General features: G+C 39.1%; 1 protein-coding gene across 4 annotated transcripts in view; it reads right to left on the bottom strand.

Annotated features, from left to right (window-relative positions):
- Window positions 1-23,179, bottom strand: part of BCAS4 (breast carcinoma amplified sequence 4) — a 321,107-nt gene that overhangs the window by 253,705 nt on the left and 44,223 nt on the right. For all 4 annotated transcript variants that reach the window (XM_053693007.1, XM_053692971.1, XM_053692910.1 and 1 more), the window contains one exon: window positions 22,353-22,454. In XM_053693007.1, coding sequence (XP_053548982.1) covers window positions 22,353-22,454 — 102 coding nt within the window. The remainder of the gene's footprint in view (window positions 1-22,352; window positions 22,455-23,179) is intronic.

Here is a 23,179-nt window from a genome sequence, read left to right as displayed (position 1 = left end):
AGCTTACACTTATACATGCAGGTACACACACACACTACATAGCATACACTTATACATACAGATACACACACACTACATTGCATACACTTACACATACAGACACACACTACATATCATACACTTATACAGGCAGACACACACACTACATAGAATACATTTATACATACACACACACACACACACACACTACATAGCATACACTTATACATGCAGATACGCACACACACTACATAGCTTACACTTATACAGGCAGATATACACACACACACTACATAGCTTACACTTATACATACAGATACACACTACATAGCATACACTTATACATGCATATACGCACACACACTACATAGCTTACACTTATACATGCAGATACACACACACACACACTACATAGTATACACTTATACATGCAGATATGCACACTTCATAGCTTACATTTATACATGCAGACACACACACTACATAGCCTACACTTATACATACAGATACACCCACAAACACTAAACAGCTTACACTTATACATACAGATGCACATACACACTACACAGCATACACTTATACATGCAGATACGCACACACACTACATAGCTTACACTTATACATGCAGATACACACACACACTACATAGTATACACTTATACATGCAGATATGCACACTTCATAGCTTACATTTATACATGCAGACACACACACTACATAGCCTACACTTATACATACAGATACACACACACACTACACTTGCTTACACTTATACATGCAGATACACACTCATACACACGTATAAATACAGATAGACACACACTACATCATATATGGGTATCTGTAACTCATTGTATACAGGCAGAAACACACACTCTACATAGCTTACACTTATACATACAGATACACACACACTACATAGCATACACTTATACATGCAGATACACACTTATACATACAGATACACACACACTACATAGCTTACACTTATACATGCAGGTACACACACACACTACATAGCATACACTTATACATACTGATACACACACACTACATTGCATACACTTACACATACAGAAACACACTACATATCATACACTTATACAAGCAGACACACACACTACATAGAATACATTTATACATACACACACACACACTACATAGCATACACTTATACATGCAGATACGCACACACACACTACATAGCTTACACTTATACATGCCGATACACACACACACACTTATACATACAGATACACACACACACTACACAGCATACACTTATACATACAGATAAACACACACACTACACAGCATACACTTATACATGCAGATACACACACACTACATAGCATACACTTATACATGCAGATACACACTTATACATACAGATACACACACACACACTACATAGCTTACACTTATACATGCAGATACACACACACACTACATAGCATACACTTATACATACAGATACACACACACTACATTGCATAAAATTACACATGCAGACACACACTACATATCATACACTTATACAGGCAGACACACACACTACATAGCATACACTTATACAGGCAGATACACACACACTACATATACACTTATACAGGCAGATACACACACACTACATAGCTTACACTTATACAGGCAGATACACACACACACTACATAGCTTACACTTATACATACAGATAGCTTACACTTATACATACAGATACACACTACACAGCATACACCTATACATGCATATACACACACACACTTATACATACAGATACACACACACTTATACATACAGATACACACACACACTACATAGCATACACTTATGCATGCAGACACACACTTATACATACAGATACACACACACTACATAGCTTACACTTATACATGCAGGTACACACACACACTACATAGCATACACTTATACATACAGATACACACACACTACATTGCATACACTTACACATACAGACACACACTACATATCATACACTTATACAGGCAGACACACACACTACATAGAATACATTTATACATACACACACACACACACACACACTACATAGCATACACTTATACATGCAGATACGCACACACACTACATAGCTTACACTTATACAGGCAGATATACACACACACACTACATAGCTTACACTTATACATACAGATACACACTACATAGCATACACTTATACATGCATATACGCACACACACTACATAGCTTACACTTATACATGCAGATACACACACACACACACACTACATAGTATACACTTATACATGCAGATATGCACACTTCATAGCTTACATTTATACATGCAGACACACACACTACATAGCCTACACTTATACATACAGATACACCCACAAACACTAAACAGCTTACACTTATACATACAGATGCACATACACACTACACAGCATACACTTATACATGCAGATACGCACACACACTACATAGCTTACACTTATACATTCAGATACACACACACACTACATAGTATACACTTATACATGCAGATATGCACACTTCATAGCTTACATTTATACATGCAGACACACACACTACATAGCCTACACTTATACATACAGATACACACACACACTACACTTGCTTACACTTATACATGCAGATACACACTCATACACACGTATAAATACAGATAGACACACACTACATCATATATGGGTATCTGTAACTCATTGTATACAGGCAGAAACACACACACTACATAGCTTACACTTATACATACAGATACACACACACTACATAGCATACACTTATACATGCAGATACACACTTATACATACAGATACACACACACTACATAGCTTACACTTATACATGCAGGTACACACACACACTACATAGCATACACTTATACATACAGATACACACACACTACATTGCATACACTTACACATACAGACACACACTACATATCATACACTTATACAGGCAAACACACACACTACATAGAATACATTTATACATACACACACACACACTACATAGCATACACTTATACATGCAGATACACACACACACTACATAGTATACACTTATACATGCAGATATGCACACTTCATAGCTTACATTTATACATGCAGACACACACACTACATAGCCTACACTTATACATACAGATACACACACACACTACACTTGCTTACACTTATACATGCAGATACACACTCATACACACGTATAAATACAGATAGACACACACTACATCATATATGGGTATCTGTAACTCATTGTATACAGGCAGAAACACACACACTACATAGCTTACACTTATACATACAGATACACACACACTACATAGCATACACTTATACATGCAGATACACACTTATACATACAGATACACACACACTACATAGCTTACACTTATACATGCAGGTACACACACACACTACATAGCATACACTTATACATACAGATACACACACACTACATTGCATACACTTACACATACAGACACACACTACATATCATACACTTATACAGGCAAACACACACACTACATAGAATACATTTATACATACACACACACACACACACACTACATAGCATACACTTATACATGCAGATACGCACACACACACACACACACACACTTATACATACAGATACACACACACACTACACAGCATACACTTATACATGCAGATACACACTTACACTTATACATACAGATACACACACACACACTACACAGCATACACTTATACATGCAGATACACACACTACATAGCATACACTTATACATGCAGATACACACTTATACATACAGATACACACACACACTACATAGCTTACACTTATACATACAGATACACACACTACACAGCATACACTTATACATGCAGATACACACACTTCATAGCTTACATTTATACATGCAGACACACACACACACTACATAGCCTACACTTATACATACAGATACACACACACACACACACACTACACTTGCTTTCACTTATACATGCAGATACACACACTTATAGATACAGATAGACGCACACTACATCATATATGGATATCTGTAACTCATTGTATGAGGTCCTGGGGTTGGCAAGCACATTAACTGGCAGTCTGAGGCTGCCACTGTTCGTTCTCTGGTGTTGCACTGCTCATTGTATAAAACTGAAGGCATACTAGTATTATCACCAGGGGTTAGACGTCATCACTACCAGGGGTTAGAGGTCACCATTACCTGAGGTCAGAGGGTATACAGCCTTCTTACTCCTACTTTAACTACACACCATTCATTTTCCACAAGGAATCTAACAGGTATATAACCCTGGGAGAGAAAAGCCAGCTGCTTCTGAGTATGGGCCCAATAGAATTTATATAAAAAAAAAAATTTAAACGCATGGGGCAATGTGGGACAGATGGCTAGCAACCCGGGACAGCGGGACAGCGGGACAGACCCCTAAAATCGGGACTGTCCCGCGAAAATCGGGACAGTTGGGAGGTATGTGTCTGAGTGCGCGTTAGACTGTGTGAGAGCGAAAGTGTGTGTGAGAGAAAAAGAGTGTGTGAGAGAGAGTATGTGTGTCTGAGTGTGTGTTAGAGTGAGTGAGAAAGAAAGAATGTGTGTGAGAGAGTGTGTGTGTCTGAGTGTGTGTGGGAGTGTGTGTGGGAGTATGTGTGTGTGAGTGCGTGTTAGAGTGTCTGAGAGTAAGATAGAGAATGTGTGAAAGTATGAATATATTTGGGTTTATGTGCTATTTTACATAGTGTGCTGTGCATGGTGCAAAAGAGTGTTCGGGTTTGGCCTGAACTAAAGGTGGCAACCCTAGCTCCCAGTAGTGCATTGTTGTTCCTGAGCCTACATAGGTATGGTTTTCAACAAAAATTACCAAAATAACAAAGCAAATTAGATAATAGAAATAAATTAGAATGTTGTTTAAAATAGTATGCGCTATCTGAATCAAAAAATAAAAAAAACTGACTTTACGGTATCTTTGAATTTACCTTTTTCTCTTGGTATCATTTGTTAATTATTTTTTCCATAAGAGCATACCTAGGTAAGATCAGGAGCATGCATGTGTTTTAAGCAGACTATAATAGAAATGTTTGTATTCATGTTGTGCACCCTCCTAAGCTTACGTAGATACATTAACCTGATACTAAGACAAAGTTTTAAATGTATTAATGTTGCTGACTTTTTAACAGTCATTGTCAAAAAATGTTGCAATCCAGTGCTGAGAGTATTTAAAAGATTAAGGATACAAGACTAAGCTTGCCTTACTCTGATCTACGGCCTCAATTCTTTATGAACCTCAGGAAAATGAAGGGTGACAAGATCCGCTAGGCCTCTGAGCTTCCTTTCTCAGGGAATCTCCTACCTTTATTGTAACTAGCCCCTTGGGCCATTTATTAATATTGTGATCATGTATAACCCTTTTTACAGCAAGAGATTTTATTGTACTAGTTACAGTGAGAAACATTTTAGTATAAATATCACTAACTATATATTCACTTTTTCTGTAATCTGCTTTAATCACAGCTTTAGATTTAAAGGGCAATGAAACCCAACATTTTTCTTTCATGATTCAGATAGAGATTGCAATTTTAAACAACTTTCTAATTTACTTCAATTAGCAAATTTTCTTTGCTCCCTTGGTATCTTTTGTTGAAAAGCATTGATGTTTGCTTAGGAGACGGACCATTTCTGGAGCACTATATGGCAGCAGTTTTGCAAGAATGTTATCCATTTGCAAGAGCACTAGATGGCAGCACTATTTCCTGCCATGTAATTCTCCAGATGCCTACCTAGGTATCTGTTCAACACAGAATATCATGGGAACAAAGCAAATTTGATAATACAAGTAAATTTGCAACTTTTTAAAAATGGTGTGCTCTGTGTGAATACAAAATATTTTTTTTTTTGTTTCATACCCCTTTAATATCAGGACTACTTCTCAGCACATAAACAGCTAAAACGCATTAAGTGGTAATTAAAAAAAAAAGAAAAAGCTCCCATAGTCTGTAACAGTGATTTTGGTTAATACCAGGGGGCCGATTTAACAAAAGGTCTGTTTGACAAGGTCCGCTCAGCGTATCATGTCCGACAGACATCGTTGAATGCTGACAGCATACGCTGTCGGCATTTATCATTGCACAAGCAGTTTTGGTGAACTGCTTGTGCAATGCCGCCCCCTGCAGATTCTGATCCGGTTGATTGCCGTCTGCGGCTCAGAGCAGGTGGACGAGTTAAGGAACAGCGGTCTTAAAGTGAATGTCAACTTTCACGAATGAAAGCCCTGTTTTTAAAAATTCTATTAAAAACAGGGGCACTTTTTCATTCATGAAAGTTTACATTGAAGCCGTTGTTTTAAAATACTTACCTTTTATTCCTAGCAAGCGTGGAACACCGGAGCAGCGATTCCTCCGCCCCAGGACGTCTCTTCTTTCTTCAAAAATGACGAATCCGGCTTCCTCCAATAACGGCGTGGCCTCAAGCAATGTTTGCTCTGGGGGGGAAGCCGTTATTGGAGGAAGCCTGATTTGTCATTTCTTACGTAAGAAGAGACAACCTGGAGGCGGGGGAATCGCTGCTCCGGTGTTCCACGCTTGCTAGGAATAAAAGGTCAGTATTTTAAAAGAACGGCTTCAATGTAAACTTTCATGAATGAAAGTGCCCCTGTTTTTAATAGTATTTTTAAAAACAGGGTTTTCATTCGTGAAAGTTGACATTCACTTTAAGACCGCTGCTTCTTAACTCCTGTTTCTGGCAAGCCTGAAGGCTCGCGCGGAAACAGATGCATTGGGACTGGTTGACAGTTTGTTAAATCGGCCCCCAGTTGTTAAGTTCACAAGTGTAATATGATATATCCTAAGGTATGTTTTAGAATGATCATGATTTTTCTATAAATGGCCTGAGAACAAATTGCTAAAAAAAAAAAAAAAAATTCTTGCCTGACAGAGAATTAGCTAGAATTTGCTAAATTTGAGCAAAATTATTGCAAATTTTCTGAACGGAAGACAAGTTGAGATACATCATGGAAGAACCCAGCCTTGCAACAAGTAGTAAAACAAAAAGACTCTGTGAAGCAGCTTTCCATGTTATTTCTGTTATCAAATTTGCTTTGTTCTCTTGGTATCCTTTGCTGAAGAATAAATCTAGGTAGGCTGATAGGAGATCAGGAGTGTGAAGGTGTCTTTAGCAGTCTAAAGCAGCAGTGTTTGAAACTATGTATTACATTGCTATAAACAATGTTGCAAACACTGCTGTAAAATGGCTATAGATATATACACGCTCCTGTACTCACCTACGATAACTCTTTTAAGGAACTCTTAACACCTGATAAAAATCCTTAAAAATAATTTATTATTATGAATTAAAGTCAATTAACCACTGCTGTCTGTTTTATTTGTTCAGCTTACCTCAAAGTATTAAAAAAAACAAAATGTATGCTTACCTGATAAATGTATTTATTTCTAGACACGGTGAGTCCACGGAATCATCAATTACAGTTGGGAATATCACTCCTGGCCAGCAGGAGGAGGCAAAGAGCACCCCAGCAAAGCTGTTAAGTATCACTTCCCTTCCCCCAACCCCCAGTCATTCGACCGAAGGAAAGAGAAAGGAAATAACACAAGGTGCAGAGGTGCCTGAGGATTAGATAAAGAAACTTTAGATAAAGAAAACTTCTTTAACTTTCTTAGATAAAGAACATTTTGTTTTCTTTCTTAAGACACGATGAGTCCACGGAATCATCAATTACTGTTGGGAATCAACACCCAAGCTAGAGGACACCAATGATTCGGGAGGGACAAGACAGGTAACCCAAACAGAAGGTACCACTGCTTGAAGAAAATTTCTCCCAAAAGAACCTCAGCCGAGGCAAAAAAAATACAAATTGTAAAATGTAGACAGGGTATACAGAGAAGACCAAGTTGCAGCCTTGCAAAACCGTTCCAGAGAAGCTTCTTTGTTTGAAGACCCAAGAAAAAGAGACAGCCCTAGACGAAAGAGATGTAATTCTCTCAGGAGACTGCTGCCCAGCAGTCTTATAAGCAAAACCAATTATGCGTCTCAACCAGAAAGAAGGAGAAGTAGCAGAAGCTTTCTAACCTTTACGTTTCCCAGAGAAACAAACAAACAGGTCAGAAGACTAGCGAAAAAGACGGATGAGAAAGCAGGAGCTTCACCTGGGTTCAAACCCACAACCTCCTGCTTCAGGAGCAGTGGAGCTAACCACTACACCACATCTCCCTTCCTTAGTTGCCTGAAAATAAAATATGAAAGCTAGCACAGCCTTCAAGTTGTGTAACAAATGCTCTTCAGAAATGAAGAACTATGACAAAAGAAGAAACACCATTTCCTGATTAACATTTTTGTAACAACTTAATATCAACTTAATATCTATGGAATGCAATGGCTCAACTGAGCTTGCTGCAAAACTTTAAGAACAAAGTTAAGGCTCCCAGGAGGAGCAACAGATTTAAAAACACAGGCCTCCTAAGGCCTGACAAAAAGATTGCACATCTGGCACATCCGCCAGAAGCTTATGCAGCAAAAAAGAAATGCAGAAATCTGACCCTTTCCTGTAGAAAGGACTACATTCTGACGGCTAGATTTGGAGTTTGGCGGTAAAAGGGCTGTTAACGCTCCGCGGGTTTTTTTCTGGCCGCACCATAAATTTAACTCTGGTATCGAGAGTTAAAACAAATGCTGCGTTAGGCTCCAAAAAAGGAGCGTAGAGCATATTTACCGCAAATGCAACTCTCGATACCAGAGTTGCTTACGGACGCGGCCAGCCTCAAAAACGTGCTCGTGCACGATTCTCCCATAGGAAACAATGGGGCTGTTTGAGCTGAAAAAAAACCTAACACCTGCAAAAAAGCAGCGTTCAGCTCCTAACGCAGCCCCATTGTTTCCTATGGGGAAACACTTCCTACGTCTGCACCTAACACTCTAACATGTACCCCGAGTCTAAACACCCCTAACCTTACACTTATTAACCCCTAATCTGCCGCCCCCGCTATCGCTGACCCCTGCATTACACTTTTAACCCCTAATCTGCCGCTCCGTAAACCGCCGCCACCTACGTTATCCCTATGTACCCCTAATCTGCTGCCCTAACATCGCCGACCCCTATGTTATATTTATTAACCCCTAATCTGCCCCCCACAACGTCGCCGACACCTACCTACACTTATTAACCCCTAATCTGCCGAGCGGACCTGAGCGCTACTATAATAAAGTTATTAACCCCTAATCCGCCTCACTAACCCTATCATAAATAGTATTAACCCCTAATCTGCCCTCCCTAACATCGCCGACACCTAACTTCAATTATTAACCCCTAATCTGCCGACCGGAGCTCACCGCTATTCTAATAAATGTATTAACCCCTATAGCTAAGTCTAACCCTAACACTAACACCCCCCTAAGTTAAATATAATTTTTATCTAACGAAATAAATTAACTCTTATTAAATAAATGATTTCTATTTAAAGCTAAATACTTACCTGTAAAATAAACCCTAATATAGCTACAATATAAATTATAATTATATTGTAGCTATTTTAGGATTAATATTTATTTTACAGGCAACTTTGTAATTATTTTAACCAGGTACAATAGCTATTAAATAGTTAAGAACTATTTAATAGTTACCTAGTTAAAATAATTACAAATTTACCTGTAAAATAAATCCTAACCTAAGATATAATTAAACCTAACACTACCCTATCAATAAAATAATTAAATAAACTACCTACAATTACCTACAATTAACCTAACACTACACTATCAATAAATTAATTAAACACAATTGCTACAAATAAATACAATTAAATAAACTATCTAAAGTACAAAAAATAAAAAAGAACTAAGTTACATAAAATAAAAAAATATTTACAAACATAAGAAAAATATTACAACAATTTTAAACTAATTACACCTACTCTAAGCCCCCTAATAAAATAACAAAGACCCCCAAAATAAAAAATTCCCTACCCTATTCTAAAATACAAAAATTACAAGCTCTTTTACCTTACCAGCCCTGAACAGGGCCCTTTGCGGGGCATGCCCCAAGAATTTCAGCTCTTTTGCCTGTAAAAAAAACCATACAATACCCCCCCCCCAACATTACAACCCACCACCCACATACCCCTAATCTAACCCAAACCCCCTTAAATAAACCTAACACTAATCCCCTGAAGATCTTCCTACCTTGTCTTCACCATCCAGGTATCACCGATCCGTCCTGGCTCCAAGATCTTCATCCAACCCAAGCGGGAGTTGGCGATCCATAATCCGGTGCTCCAAAGTCTTCCTCCTATCCGGCAAGAAGAGGACATCCGGACCGGCAAACATCTTCTCCAAGCGGCATCTTCTATGGTCTTCCATCCGATGACGACCGGCTCCATCTTGAAGACCTCCAGCGCGGATCCATCCTCTTCTTCCGACGACTAGACGACGAATGACGGTTCCTTTAAGGGACGTCATCCAAGATGGCGTCCCTCGAATTCCGATTGGCTGATAGGATTCTATCAGCCAATCGGAATTAAGGTAGGAATATTCTGATTGGCTGATGGAATCAGCCAATCAGAATCAAGTTCAATCCGATTGGCTGATCCAATCAGCCAATCAGATTGAGCTCGCATTCTATTGGCTGATCGGAACAGCCAATAGAATGCGAGCTCAATCTGATTGGCTGATTGGATCAGCCAATCGGATTGAACTTGATTCTGATTGGCTGATTCCATCAGCCAATCAGAAAATTCCTACCTTAATTTCGATTGGCTGATAGAATCCTATCAGCCAATCGGAATTCGAGGGACGCCATCTTGGATGACGTCCCTTAAAGGAACCGTCATTCGTCGTCTAGTCGTCGGAAGAAGAGGATGGATCCGCGCTGGAGGTCTTCAAGATGGAGCCGGTCGTCATCGGATGGAAGAACATAGAAGATGCCGCTTGGAGAAGATGTTTGCCGGTCCGGATGTCCTCTTCTTGCCGGATAGGAGGAAGACTTTGGAGCACCGGATTATGGATCGCCAACCCCCGCTTGGGTTGGATGAAGATCTTGGAGCCAGGACGGATCGGTGATACCTGGATGGTGAAGACAAGGTAGGAAGATCTTCAGGGGATTAGTGTTAGGTTTATTTAAGGGGGTTTGGGTTAGATTAGGGGTATGTGGGTGGTGGGTTGTAATGTTGGGGGGGGGGTATTGTATGTGTTTTTTTTACAGGCAAAAGAGCTGCAATTCTTGGGGCATGCCCCGCAAAGGGCCCTGTTTAGGGCTGGTAAGGTAAAAGAGCTTGTAATTTTTGTATTTTAGAATAGGGTAGGGAATTTTTTATTTTGGGGGTCTTTGTTATTTTATTAGGGGGCTTAGAGTAGGTGTAATTAGTTTAAAATTGTTGTAATATTTTTCTTATGTTTGTAAATATTTTTTTATTTTCTGTAACTTAGTTCTTTTTTATTTTTTGTACTTTAGACAGTTTATTTAATTGTATTTATTTGTAGCAATTGTGTTTAATTAATTTATTGATAGTGTAGTGTTAGGTTAATTGTAGGTAATTGTAGGTAGTTTATTTAATTATTTTATTGATAGGGTAGTGTTAGGTTTAATTATATCTTAGGTTAGGATTTATTTTACAGGTAAATTTGTAATTATTTTAACTAGGTAACTATTAAATAGTTCTTAACTATTTAATAGCTATTGTACCTGGTTAAAATAATTACAAAGTTGCCTGTAAAATAAATATTAATCCTAAAATAGCTATAATATAATTATAATTTATATTGTAGCTATATTAGGATTTATTTTACAGGTAAGTATTTAGCTTTAAATAGGAATCATTTATTTAATAAGAGTTAATTTATTTCGTTAGATAAAAATTATATTTAACTTAGGGGGGTGTTAGTGTTAGGGTTAGACTTAGCTTTAGGGGTTAATACATTTATTAGAATAGCGGTGAGCTCCGGTCGGCAGATTAGGGGTTAATAATTGAAGGTAGGTGTCGGCGATGTTAGGGAGGGCAGATTAGGGGTTAATACTATTTATGATAGGGTTAGTGAGGCGGATTAGGGGTTAATAACTTTATTATAGTAGCGCTCAGGTCCGCTCTGCAGATTAGGGGTTAATAAGTGTAGGTAGGTGTCGGCGACGTTGTGGGGGGCAGATTAGGGGTTAATAAATATAACATAGGGGTCGGCGATGTTAGGGGCAGCAGATTAGGGGTACATAGGGATAACGTAGGTGGCGGCGATTTGCGGTCGGAAGATTAGGGGTTAATTATTTTAAGTAGCTTGCGGCGACGTTGTGGGGGGCAAGTTAGGGGTTAATAAATATAATATAGGGGTCGGCGGGGTTAGGGGCAGCAGATTAGGGGTACATAAGTATAACGTAGGTGGCGGTCGGCAGATTAGGGGTTAAAAATTTTAATCGAGTGGCGGCGATGTGGGGGGACCTCGGTTTAGGGGTACATAGGTAGTTTATGGGTGTTAGTGTACTTTAGGGTACAGTAGTTAAGAGCTTTATAAACCGGCGTTAGCCAGAAAGCTCTTAACTCCTGCTTTTTTCAGGCGGCTGGAATCTTGTCGTTAGAGCTCTAACGCTCACTGCAGAAACGACTCTAAATACCGGCGTTAGAAAGATCCCATTGAAAAGATAGGATACGCAAATGGCGTAGGGGGATCTGCGGTATGGAAAAGTCGCGGCTGAAAAGTGAGCGTTAGACCCTTTAATCACTGACTCCAAATACCAGCGGGCGGCCAAAACCAGCGTTAGGAGCCTCTAACGCTGGTTTTGACGGCTACCGCCGAACTCTAAATCTAGGCCTAAGAATGCTGACCTTACTTCAAGTGTAGCCCTGGATTCACATCACCTCCTCCTTGCACCGAAGGGAAAGAGAATGACTGGGGGTTGTGGGAAGGGAAGTGATACTTAACAGCTTTGCTGTGGTGCTCTTTGCCTCCTCCTGCTGGCCAGGAGTGATATTCCCAACAGTAATTGATGATTCTGTGGACTCACTGTGTCTTAAGAAAGAAATATTGTTTTGAAGAAGAATGCTAAATAGGTGCTTTTTTTCTCCAATGGTTGGTGCCATATTGAAACGTACGTTACACTGAATCACAGCAGTTAAGTGCTCAATGCAGAGTCACATGACACACACGGCATATTTCCCTATAATGTATGTATAAGGGAATAATAGCTCCACCACTCGCTCACTATTTTTCAGAGCTGGTGCTGCAGTTTATGCAGAAAATCTGTTACTGAAATTCAATATTTAATTAACATCCGTTTGTATGTAAAAAAGTTTAGTGTTTCAATTTTACCTCTCTATAACGTTCCTTAGCTGTGTGAATGCACGAATCCAGGCAGGGTTATAAATCAATAAGCTCCCGGTCCAGAGAGGGAGGGGGGAGAGAGGGAGGTGGGCTCCAGTCCGTGGAAGAAAACACTGAATTAATCATGCTGCATATACTTTTACCTGATTTATTCAATATATTTGGTTTTATTTCATATATTTTCATACATCTACATTACTGTATATATGTAAACTTTTTTACATTCAAAAGGATTTTAATAAAATATTGAATTTCAGTAACAGATTTTCTGCATAAACTGCAGGACTAGCTCTGCAAAATAGTGAGCGAGTTGCTGCAGCTATTATTCCTCTATACATACATTATAGGGAAATATGCCGTGTGTGTGTGTGTGTCATGTGACTCCTGTGCTGTTACAATATGGCAGCATACATAGCCGCATCAAGCACTGGATAAGTATTCTAATAGAATACACTTTTCTTTAATTTTTTGGGGGTAAGCTGAACTTCAAGCATAAGTAACTGTACTCAGTTTTGTATTACTACTACTAAGTAGAAGTTAGTTTTAATGATTTTTAGTAGTCAGGTGTTTAATGTCCCTTTAAGAAAGGATACCAAGAGAATTCAACTAAATTGATAATAGAAGTAGTGATCTTTCCAATCAATTTAAGTTTAAAGTGAATGTAAATTTTTTATGTTTGTCTAATATAGTTTGGTCTAGAATCATCCGATTAAGCATACCGCTACAAGAACTTTTTAATAAAATGTTTATTTTCTTTTTTAGGTTATATAATGAATATCGCTCATTCACTTACCCCCTCCTCCCACTCACTGTTTCCTTATTTTCCTCCATATTACGTAAACAGCGGTCCCACCCGCTGTTTACGTATAGGCACTGCGCGCTCCTGTGTCTATTTTACATTGCGCATGCGTTACTCCTGTTTGCGCTAAACATAGTTGTCACATAGATAAGACAAATAAAAAAATCTAACCTATATACGGAGCCCTTTCAGATCCACTAATCCAAGCTTGACAATACAGAGGAAATGACAGGACTCCGTATAATAATCTGTTGCTACGCCGTGTTTACTACTATTGCGCATGCGCGAAATGTGCACGAGCTTACAATAGATTAGCTCTGCACCGAGGACGAACGCATGCGCAATAAGGACGTATTACATCATAAGAGGGTGGGTCCCCCCGTGGTTAGAGCCGTTATTGGCTATTAAGACGTCCATCAAAAAGGACAGCAACGGAGCGCGAATGCCGGGAGGAGGATGATTTAGCCGCAAATTGATAGAAAATAATGAAAATAAAGGTATCCATTTGAAATCTTTAAATTTGATGAATGAAACTCTAGTTTTTTTGTGATAACTGTTACAGAGCTGTTTAGACCGAAGGCTGACTTTACATTCACTTTAATTTTGACTTTAACGTCCCTTTAAAACAACCAAAACAGAGGGGCGGAGTCAACTGCCAAGCTGAATGGCAGCACTTTTCAGAGGCTCTGCAAAAATAATTAACTAAAGCCAGATAAATTACTCTAATTTGGCATATATATCAGTCATTTAGCTCACAAATCAGAGGGGATACAAGCAGCAACCACCCCACCGCCAATATATATTATATAAGGAATATATTGGTGAAGCAAGAAGAGCAGCTGCTGTACAACGCATAGCGCCTGTAAGACCAACACAGCCTACTTCACCTGCAACTAACCGCTCATTCTAACTTTGCTGCCGGAGCGACATCTGACACCGGGAGACCTCTCTGTGCCCAGGAGGAGCGGGGCTCCACTCCGAGGCCGCCGCCGCGGCTCGGATTCTAACCAGAGGCGGTGCAGATTTGAAGAAACAGGCCTACGCAGAGCGGAACACACGACAAGGTGAGAGCCTGATACGGGCGATCTGAGGCTGAACTACTTACCCACAGACGACTACCAAGCTGTTCCGGAGGTACCCGAGCCTGAAGCCTGAAGCTAAACGGCCAAGCTGCGGTGTTAGGAGCGGAGAGCAGTGGCGCGAACAGCCGCCATCTTGGATACAACCTGACAGGCCTAACACACTCTGTGGAGCTCCCGAGAACATCTAACTTGCCTCAATCAGTATCCAGTGGGGAGGTGAGTGGAGACTGGGGAGAGGTGCAGCCATCCATACAGGAGGACCTCTGAGTAAGTCTATAAAGCACACACAACGTGGACATTTGTAAATCTGGGGGAAAGGTAATTCAGCCCACATTAAACATATAAAACGAATAGAGGCATAGATTGGAATTGGGGCCCCAAAGTCAATACACACAACGGCCACATTAACTACTGCTGCAAAATTCAACACACTTTTGCAAACCTCTATAAAGGAGTCTATCTAAGAACTTTAGAGTAAAAGATCACTGCTAAAGGGGTCTAATGAATCTCTAATCTAAAATGTAAGCCACCCCACAAATTATACTGGGAAAGAAGATGCTTTAGCGATATACAGAAGCACACTAGGGCCATTATCAATATGATATAGAAACATTATTTTTGGCCTCTTGTCAACTGTAATTTTTTATCTACTGCCTGCCTGAATAGCCATATCAGTAGAAACACTAGGTTACCTCAGAAATCACTGGTGTTTCCACAATATATTATCTATAAGTTAACTGAACAGCCATCTCAGATATATCTCTTCATCTGCAAGATGTCCTCTAAAAGATCAGCTAAAGGGGAGAAACCAACAAAACCATCAGCCATGTCAACTTTTTTTAAAGCCTCCCAAGCAAGTAAACAACCCCCAGACATAGAGGGTGATGAAGAATCTGACACTGACTCTCACCAGTTGACAAATGACAACAGTCCACTAACAAAAGCTGACCTCAAAAACCTAGTGTCCAAAAAAGACATTGCTGATAATTTTGAGAAATTATGGGAAAAAATTGATTCCATACATTCATCCGTGACTAGCAGCCTCTCTGAAATTAAATCTGACCTGTTTGAGATGGGTAACAGAATTGAGACATTAGAAGACCAAAAGGATGCCATGGTGGATCAGATGGATGAAATAGAGCAAACCATGACTACACAACAACAATTACTAGAGGAATTTCAAGATAAAATTGAAGATTTGGAGAATAGGAGCAGGAGAAATAACATCCGCCTCAAAGGAGTCCCTGAAGAAATCACTTCCACGGAAACCCCTGCATACCTCACCCAGCTCTTCACTCAAATCACCAACTCCCCAGCAGACTATGTCTTTCATATTGAGAGAGCACATAGAGCGTTAAAACCTAAACCCAAACCAGGGCTACCGCCGAGAGACATTATAATTAAATTAACGTTTTTTCCAGATAAAGATAAAATTCTACAAGCTGCAAGAAAACATCCAACCTTCAAATATCAAGGAAACGTTATTCAATTCTACCAAGACCTTAGTGTGAGAACACTCCAACGGAGAGGGACCTTGCGTCCGCTTACCACTATTCTTAGAAAACATCAGATACAATATAGATGGGGATTTCCATTTGCCCTATACATACTAAAAGACTCTAAGACGATCACACTAAAAGATCCAGAGGACATTCCAGAGATCTGCAAGATTCTAGACCTAGAAATCCCTAATGTCCCAACTTCCACAATAAGCCCAACAAAAAGCAAAGATCCAGGCAGGCAGCCAGAACTCTCTAAATGGCAAAAAATCAACCATAAGAAACAAAAAACCAAGGAAACAAGAGGCAAAATCTCCTAGAAGACTTAACCAAAGATCATAACTACAAAAATATAAGTTAGATTCCCCCTACAAAGGGAAACTGCAAAGAAGAATGACTAGAAGAACTAAAGAATGATGAAAGCCTAACCCGCCTCAAGAATATACAGAGAAGAGACTTTACCTGCTCTATCCCTAGATGGGGACTTCATGACGGGACTCGATTTTTCTTTTGAAAGTTCTTTTACAGTTCTGTTTACAAAGGCCGTATAATGTGGTGAAGATTGATCTTCCCCCAGTATGATAGACTTTTCTGTGTTTATTTTTCATGATACTTCATAAATTACTAACTAAAGGTCCTACTGTTGAGGACTATAAAATGTTGTTTATTCTGTATTCAATAATGTTTTCTTTTTTTGACTCCCCTCCCTCCCCCAGTGACGACACATCAGAGACCACTAAATGTAATCCAGATCTCCGGCAGGTAATTCAACTAAGTATCCAGCCCAGTGATCCTCAGGTAAAAAAATTCCTTTTACAACATACACACATAGACACACCACTATGAACCCTAAAATAAAAATATTATCCCACAATGTGAGGGGATTAAACACTGACGTTAAAAGAAGAATTGCGATGACGCAATACACAGCCCTTCAAGCTAACATACTGTTCCTCCAGGAAACTCATTTACTTAAAGAAAAGATTCCCAAATATTGGGCAAAACACTTTAACACCCACTATCATTCCACGACAACAGCTAAAAAAAGAGGCACATCCATCCTGATACACTCATCACTCAATTTTACTACAGAAACCATAATAACAGACACTGAGGGAAGATACCTGATTGTCAAAGGTAGAATACAAGATTCAGAAATTACATTATGTAATGTATACGCACCAAATGAGAATCAACATAAATTTTTTCACCACATATCATACTTACTCACACAATGGTCACATACTAAAATATTCTTAGCCGGAGATTTCAATGTCACTATGTCGCATATTAATCCCACTAACATCAAATCACTGACCAACAAACAAGTTAGACACAATCATATTGTTAAATCAATTAAAGACAATCTACACCCCCACTCTTTGATAGAGACATGGCATACCCTGTATGGTCAGACAGACGATACAACGTTCTACTCAGCAGCACACAAAACCTATGTCAGACTTGATTATATATATGTGAGTCAGATTTTACAACCTCTTCTAGATAGTTCTCAGATACACACCTGTGTGTGGTCTGACCACTCCATAATTACCCTACAACTTAACGGCATAAGTGACCCAGGTAGAACCAGAACTTGGACTTTTGACTCTTCTTACATTAAAAACCCCCAAATACATGACAAAGTATTACAACAATTAACCGAATACTGGCACATAAACACAGACACCTCAACTAACCCAGGGATTACTTGGGCAGCACATAAGGCGGTCATGAGGGGGATTCTGATAAAAGAAAAAGCAAAACAGGTTCGGAAATATAGACAACAAGTACAACAATTACACGCAGAAATTGAGGGATTGGAAAGGCGACACAAACACAATAAAAATAAAGCCAACCTACAGATACTTCAAACTAAAAGATCTGCCCTAGCTTCACTACTCCACACACAAGCCACTAGAGCCATTCACAAACTCCAGGCACAATACTTTATTTTCGCGAACAAACCGGACAGATATATGGCACACAAAATCAGAGAGAGATGTAGGGCCTCCACAATACCGCTAATAGAGACGCTAAATAACGCTACGACCTCACACCCGCAAGAAATTGTAGATACTTTTGCAATGTATTATGGAGAATTATACAATGGAAAAAAAGTTACACATAACAGAGAGACAGAAACACTCACCTCAACATTCTTTTCCCAAACCCTACTACCGAATATAACCATTGAACAAAAGGAAACAATTAACGCACCCATCTCCACCATAGAAATACTAGGGGCCATCAAAGATCTTAAAACTGGAAAGGCGGCAGGACCAGATGGATTCCCAGCCGAATACTATAAACTATTTAAAAACTCACTAGTCCCACATCTGGTGAAATTCTGTAATCACATGATGGAAGGAGGAGAGATCCCTCCAGAATTATTAGCTGCTAAGATAGTGGTAATCCCCAAACCAGGAAGAGACCATAAAAAATGCCAGAACTACCGCCCAATATCTCTCATAAATCAGGATCTTAAAATATTTACAAAAGTAATAGCAAACCGCCTTAAACACATCATTCCCCACTTAGTTCATCCAGATCAGGTGGGATTTATCAAGGACAGGGAAGCCCCAGACAATATCCGAAAGGTTACTAATTTGATACAATTCTTAAGAGAGACACGGACGCCTTCTCTGCTCCTATCTTTGGATGCGGAGAAGGCGTTTGACAGAATAGACTGGAACTATATGTTTTCGGTACTACAGCACATGGGTTTCGAGGGAGCATTTATAAAAGCCTTAAAAGTTATATACTCTTGCCCAGAAGCTCAGGTTTCGTCAACAGGATATAAGTCAAAACCCTTCCCTATTTGTAATGGCACTAGACAGGGATGCCCCTTATCCCCATTGCTTTTTGCACTCTGTATAGAACCACTAGCAATCACGATTCGCTCACAAACCGATATATCAGGGGTCAAGATAAACACATCAGAATACAAACTATCCCTCTTTGCTGATGATATTTTATTGACCTTGACGAATCCATCAATATCTTTACCCACTCTATATCAATTAATAAAGCACTTCTCAATTATTTCGGGATTTAAAATCAATCCAGATAAATGTGAAGCCTTGCCCATTGCGATATCCCAGCAGACTCAGACATCATTAGAAGCACAATATAATTTTAAATGGATGAGACACACACTAAAATACCTGGGAATACAACTCCCAACTTGCTCCACACAACTATACAAAGTAAATTACACACCATTATTCAGACAAATAAAACAAGACTTGATCAAATGGAAGAGCTTTAATTTCTCATGGCTGGGGAGAATAGCGGCGGTGAAAATGAATGCTATGCCACGAATCCTATACTTATTTAGAACCCTCCCTATAAAAATAAATAAAACAGACTTAGAAACAATGCAAAAAGAAATTTCAATATTTATCAGAGGAGACAAAACGAACAGGGTAGCAAAGGCCGTTTTAACCAGACACAAGTCGCTAGGGGGCATTGGAGCTCCAAACCTAATGGACTACTACAATGCAGCCAGACTAGCTCAGGACTCACTGCTCTTGAAAAGGTCGAAGGAAATTATATGGCCCACACTCGAAGCGAAAATAGGGGGTTGGGATGAGACAGATTCAATTATCTGGGACCCTGGGAAGGCACAAGGGGAGGGGAAGACACCCAAACCTTACACCACCAACCTCACTATAGAGACCTGGAAGACAGCGAGAATAAAATATAAACTCTTACCACAGTACTCCCTATCAACACCGCTTAGACACATAATGTCAGAGGAACTCTGGGCTCAGCTTAAAAAATGGGAAAATAAGGGCTTGTACAGAGTTGCAGACTACCTTACAGGACGAAACATAATGACATTCAATCAATTGCAGACAAAGATAGACCCACTGAAACTACACTGGTATATGTATCTACAGATACACTCAGCTTTACAAACGTATCTAAAACACCCTAGAGAAGAGACCACCACACCAATAGAAATCTTCTGTAAAACGGAGAACCGTAACAAACATACTATTTCTTTACTATATGTGTCTATACAGACCAACCACAATACCTCCAAGACTATGATTATGCTGGCATGGGAACAGGAACTACTTATTAGTAAAAACATAAAAGAATGGGAATCAATGTTCCAGAATGCTGGGAAGGGGTTGATTAGTGTAGATCTTAAGGAAAATGTCAACAAAACTATCTATCGGTGGTATTTGACCCCGACAAGAACGGCCCATATGTACCCACAGGGCAGCAGGTTATGCTATAGAGGCTGTGGAGAAATAGGGACATATAGACATATGTGGTGGGACTGTAGAGAAGTGCAAGGGATATGGAACAGACTATCTAACTTCCTGAGCCAGATCCTAGATGAGAAAATCAGTCTCACGATTCAACAAGCTCTATTACACGAACATATCGGGAAATATAATAAACACATAAATACATTCTGTAGGATCCTATGCACGATCACAAGGATATGCATTGCCAAATATTGGAAGACTGGAGTTCCAACTTGGACAGAGATATACAACAAAATTCATCATACATATACCATGTACGAGTTAGCGTCACACACACTAGATAACAAAGAAACAGTCCAATCAGTATGGTTTTACTGGATAAGCAAAGGCTCCTCAACCCCATGAGATAGCTGGAGAAAAGAGATCTAAGTGGCCATAAAACTACAGACAAACTAAACTCATTGATATACATACAACATAGCCTAAGGAAGGATGTGTCGTCACCCCCCCCCCCTCCCTACCCTTACCTCTGATTCCCCCCTTTTCAACTTTTTAATTTTTCAATTCCAAGTTCCCCATCCCTATGATTAATAAATAATGCACTTTAAGATATGGGATATCTCTAGGTACATGAGATCATCTTTAGTTAAAAAAAAGTTTCAGTAGGATTTATACAAATAGAGTAATATAGTTACAAGGAGTAAGAAGAACCATCAATGTGGAGAATGCAGCTTAAAGATAATGGCAATATACAGTTTAAATGTTGACAACCTCCTGTTGAATATACGATATCAATGCTCATGTATGGATAAAACTGTAAAGTGAAGATATTTAGATAACCAGTAGGCAATGCTTTGCTATTAATAACTATACAGACTAACTATCTGAAACTTGTGTGACTCTGTAAACATGTAACAATGTATATCCCAATTTAGAGGACAATAGAAGAAAAGACAATTAATGTTATATTTCTTTATTTATGTATTCTTGTTCTTCAAAAAAAATATGTAAAACAATAAAAACTATTTAAACATAAAACAACCAAAACAGAGGGACCGTAGCTATGAATGCGGATGCATTTCATGCTCAGGATCACTTGGTCTCTTTACCATAATATACAAATCAAACAGCTGGTTTAGGCAATTTGCAGTGTTTGGCCTCTTTAGGGAGTGTGGGACAAAGCACCTTTTTGGCACAATTTTTACAAGAATGCAAGAGGTGTTTAATGTCCCTTTAAGTGATGAAAAAGAGTTGGAACAAATATAATAGTAATGTAAAGCTAGTGATAAAAATGTAGTGGAAAATGAAATATTTCAAACTATAGACATAGACACATTTGTAATTAACTCAATAACAATATACTTCATTAAACAGAGGAACAAATCACAGTAAAGTCAGTAAAAAGAAACAATCAACACTGAATATTAAAACAAACCTCTAATTTGTCAATTTTAGAGTATATTCTGTTCATTTCTTCCACTCTGCATTTAAGTGCTGGGATTTTGTCCTCAAGGATATGAGATGTCTCATTTCTTATCTACATGGTAATACAAGAAATACAGAATGTTAATAAATAGTGTGAATGCAGCCACAATAAATATTTCATATCAGAATTAGATTATAGATAATGCTCTGCATTCACGGTACTGAGATAGAACTGAACATAAAGCTGTCTGCATGTATATTCACAAATGGGTAGCACCAACATAGATTACTAATAGATGGCTAGATTACGAATTTTGCGGTATGAGTGAAAAAGCAGCGTTAAGGCTCTTTTTCGCTACCGCTGGTATTACGAGTTTTGCAGGTATTTCTGCACCGCACACTTTTTTGGCCGTAACGCGACTTAATTACCGCAGCTTTCAAAAAGTCCTTTTTCAATGGGACTTCCATAGCGCCGGTATTACGAGTTTGCCTGTAAGGCCAAAAAGTGAGCGGTACAGCCAATACTGTCAAGATCCATACCGCAAACTGAAAGTCAGTAGTTATGGGTTTTATGCTACAACGCTGTAACATAAAACTCATAACTAAAGTGCTAAAAAGTACACTAACACCCATAAACTACCTATTAACCCCTAAACTGAGGCCCTCCCGCATCGCAAACACTAAAATAAAATGATTAACCCCTAATCTGCCGCTCCCGACATTGCCGCCACTAGAATAAACATATTAACTCCTAAACTGCCTAACTCCTGCATCGCAAACACTAGTTAAATATTATTAACCCTAATCTGCTGTCCCTAACATGCCGCCCCCAATGTT

Source organism: Bombina bombina, chromosome 1, assembly GCF_027579735.1.
Source record: "Bombina bombina isolate aBomBom1 chromosome 1, aBomBom1.pri, whole genome shotgun sequence".
Classification (NCBI taxonomy): Eukaryota; Metazoa; Chordata; class Amphibia; order Anura; family Bombinatoridae; genus Bombina; species Bombina bombina.
Note: the sequence above shows the minus strand (reverse complement) of the source record. Positions and strands in the feature narration are given on the sequence as shown.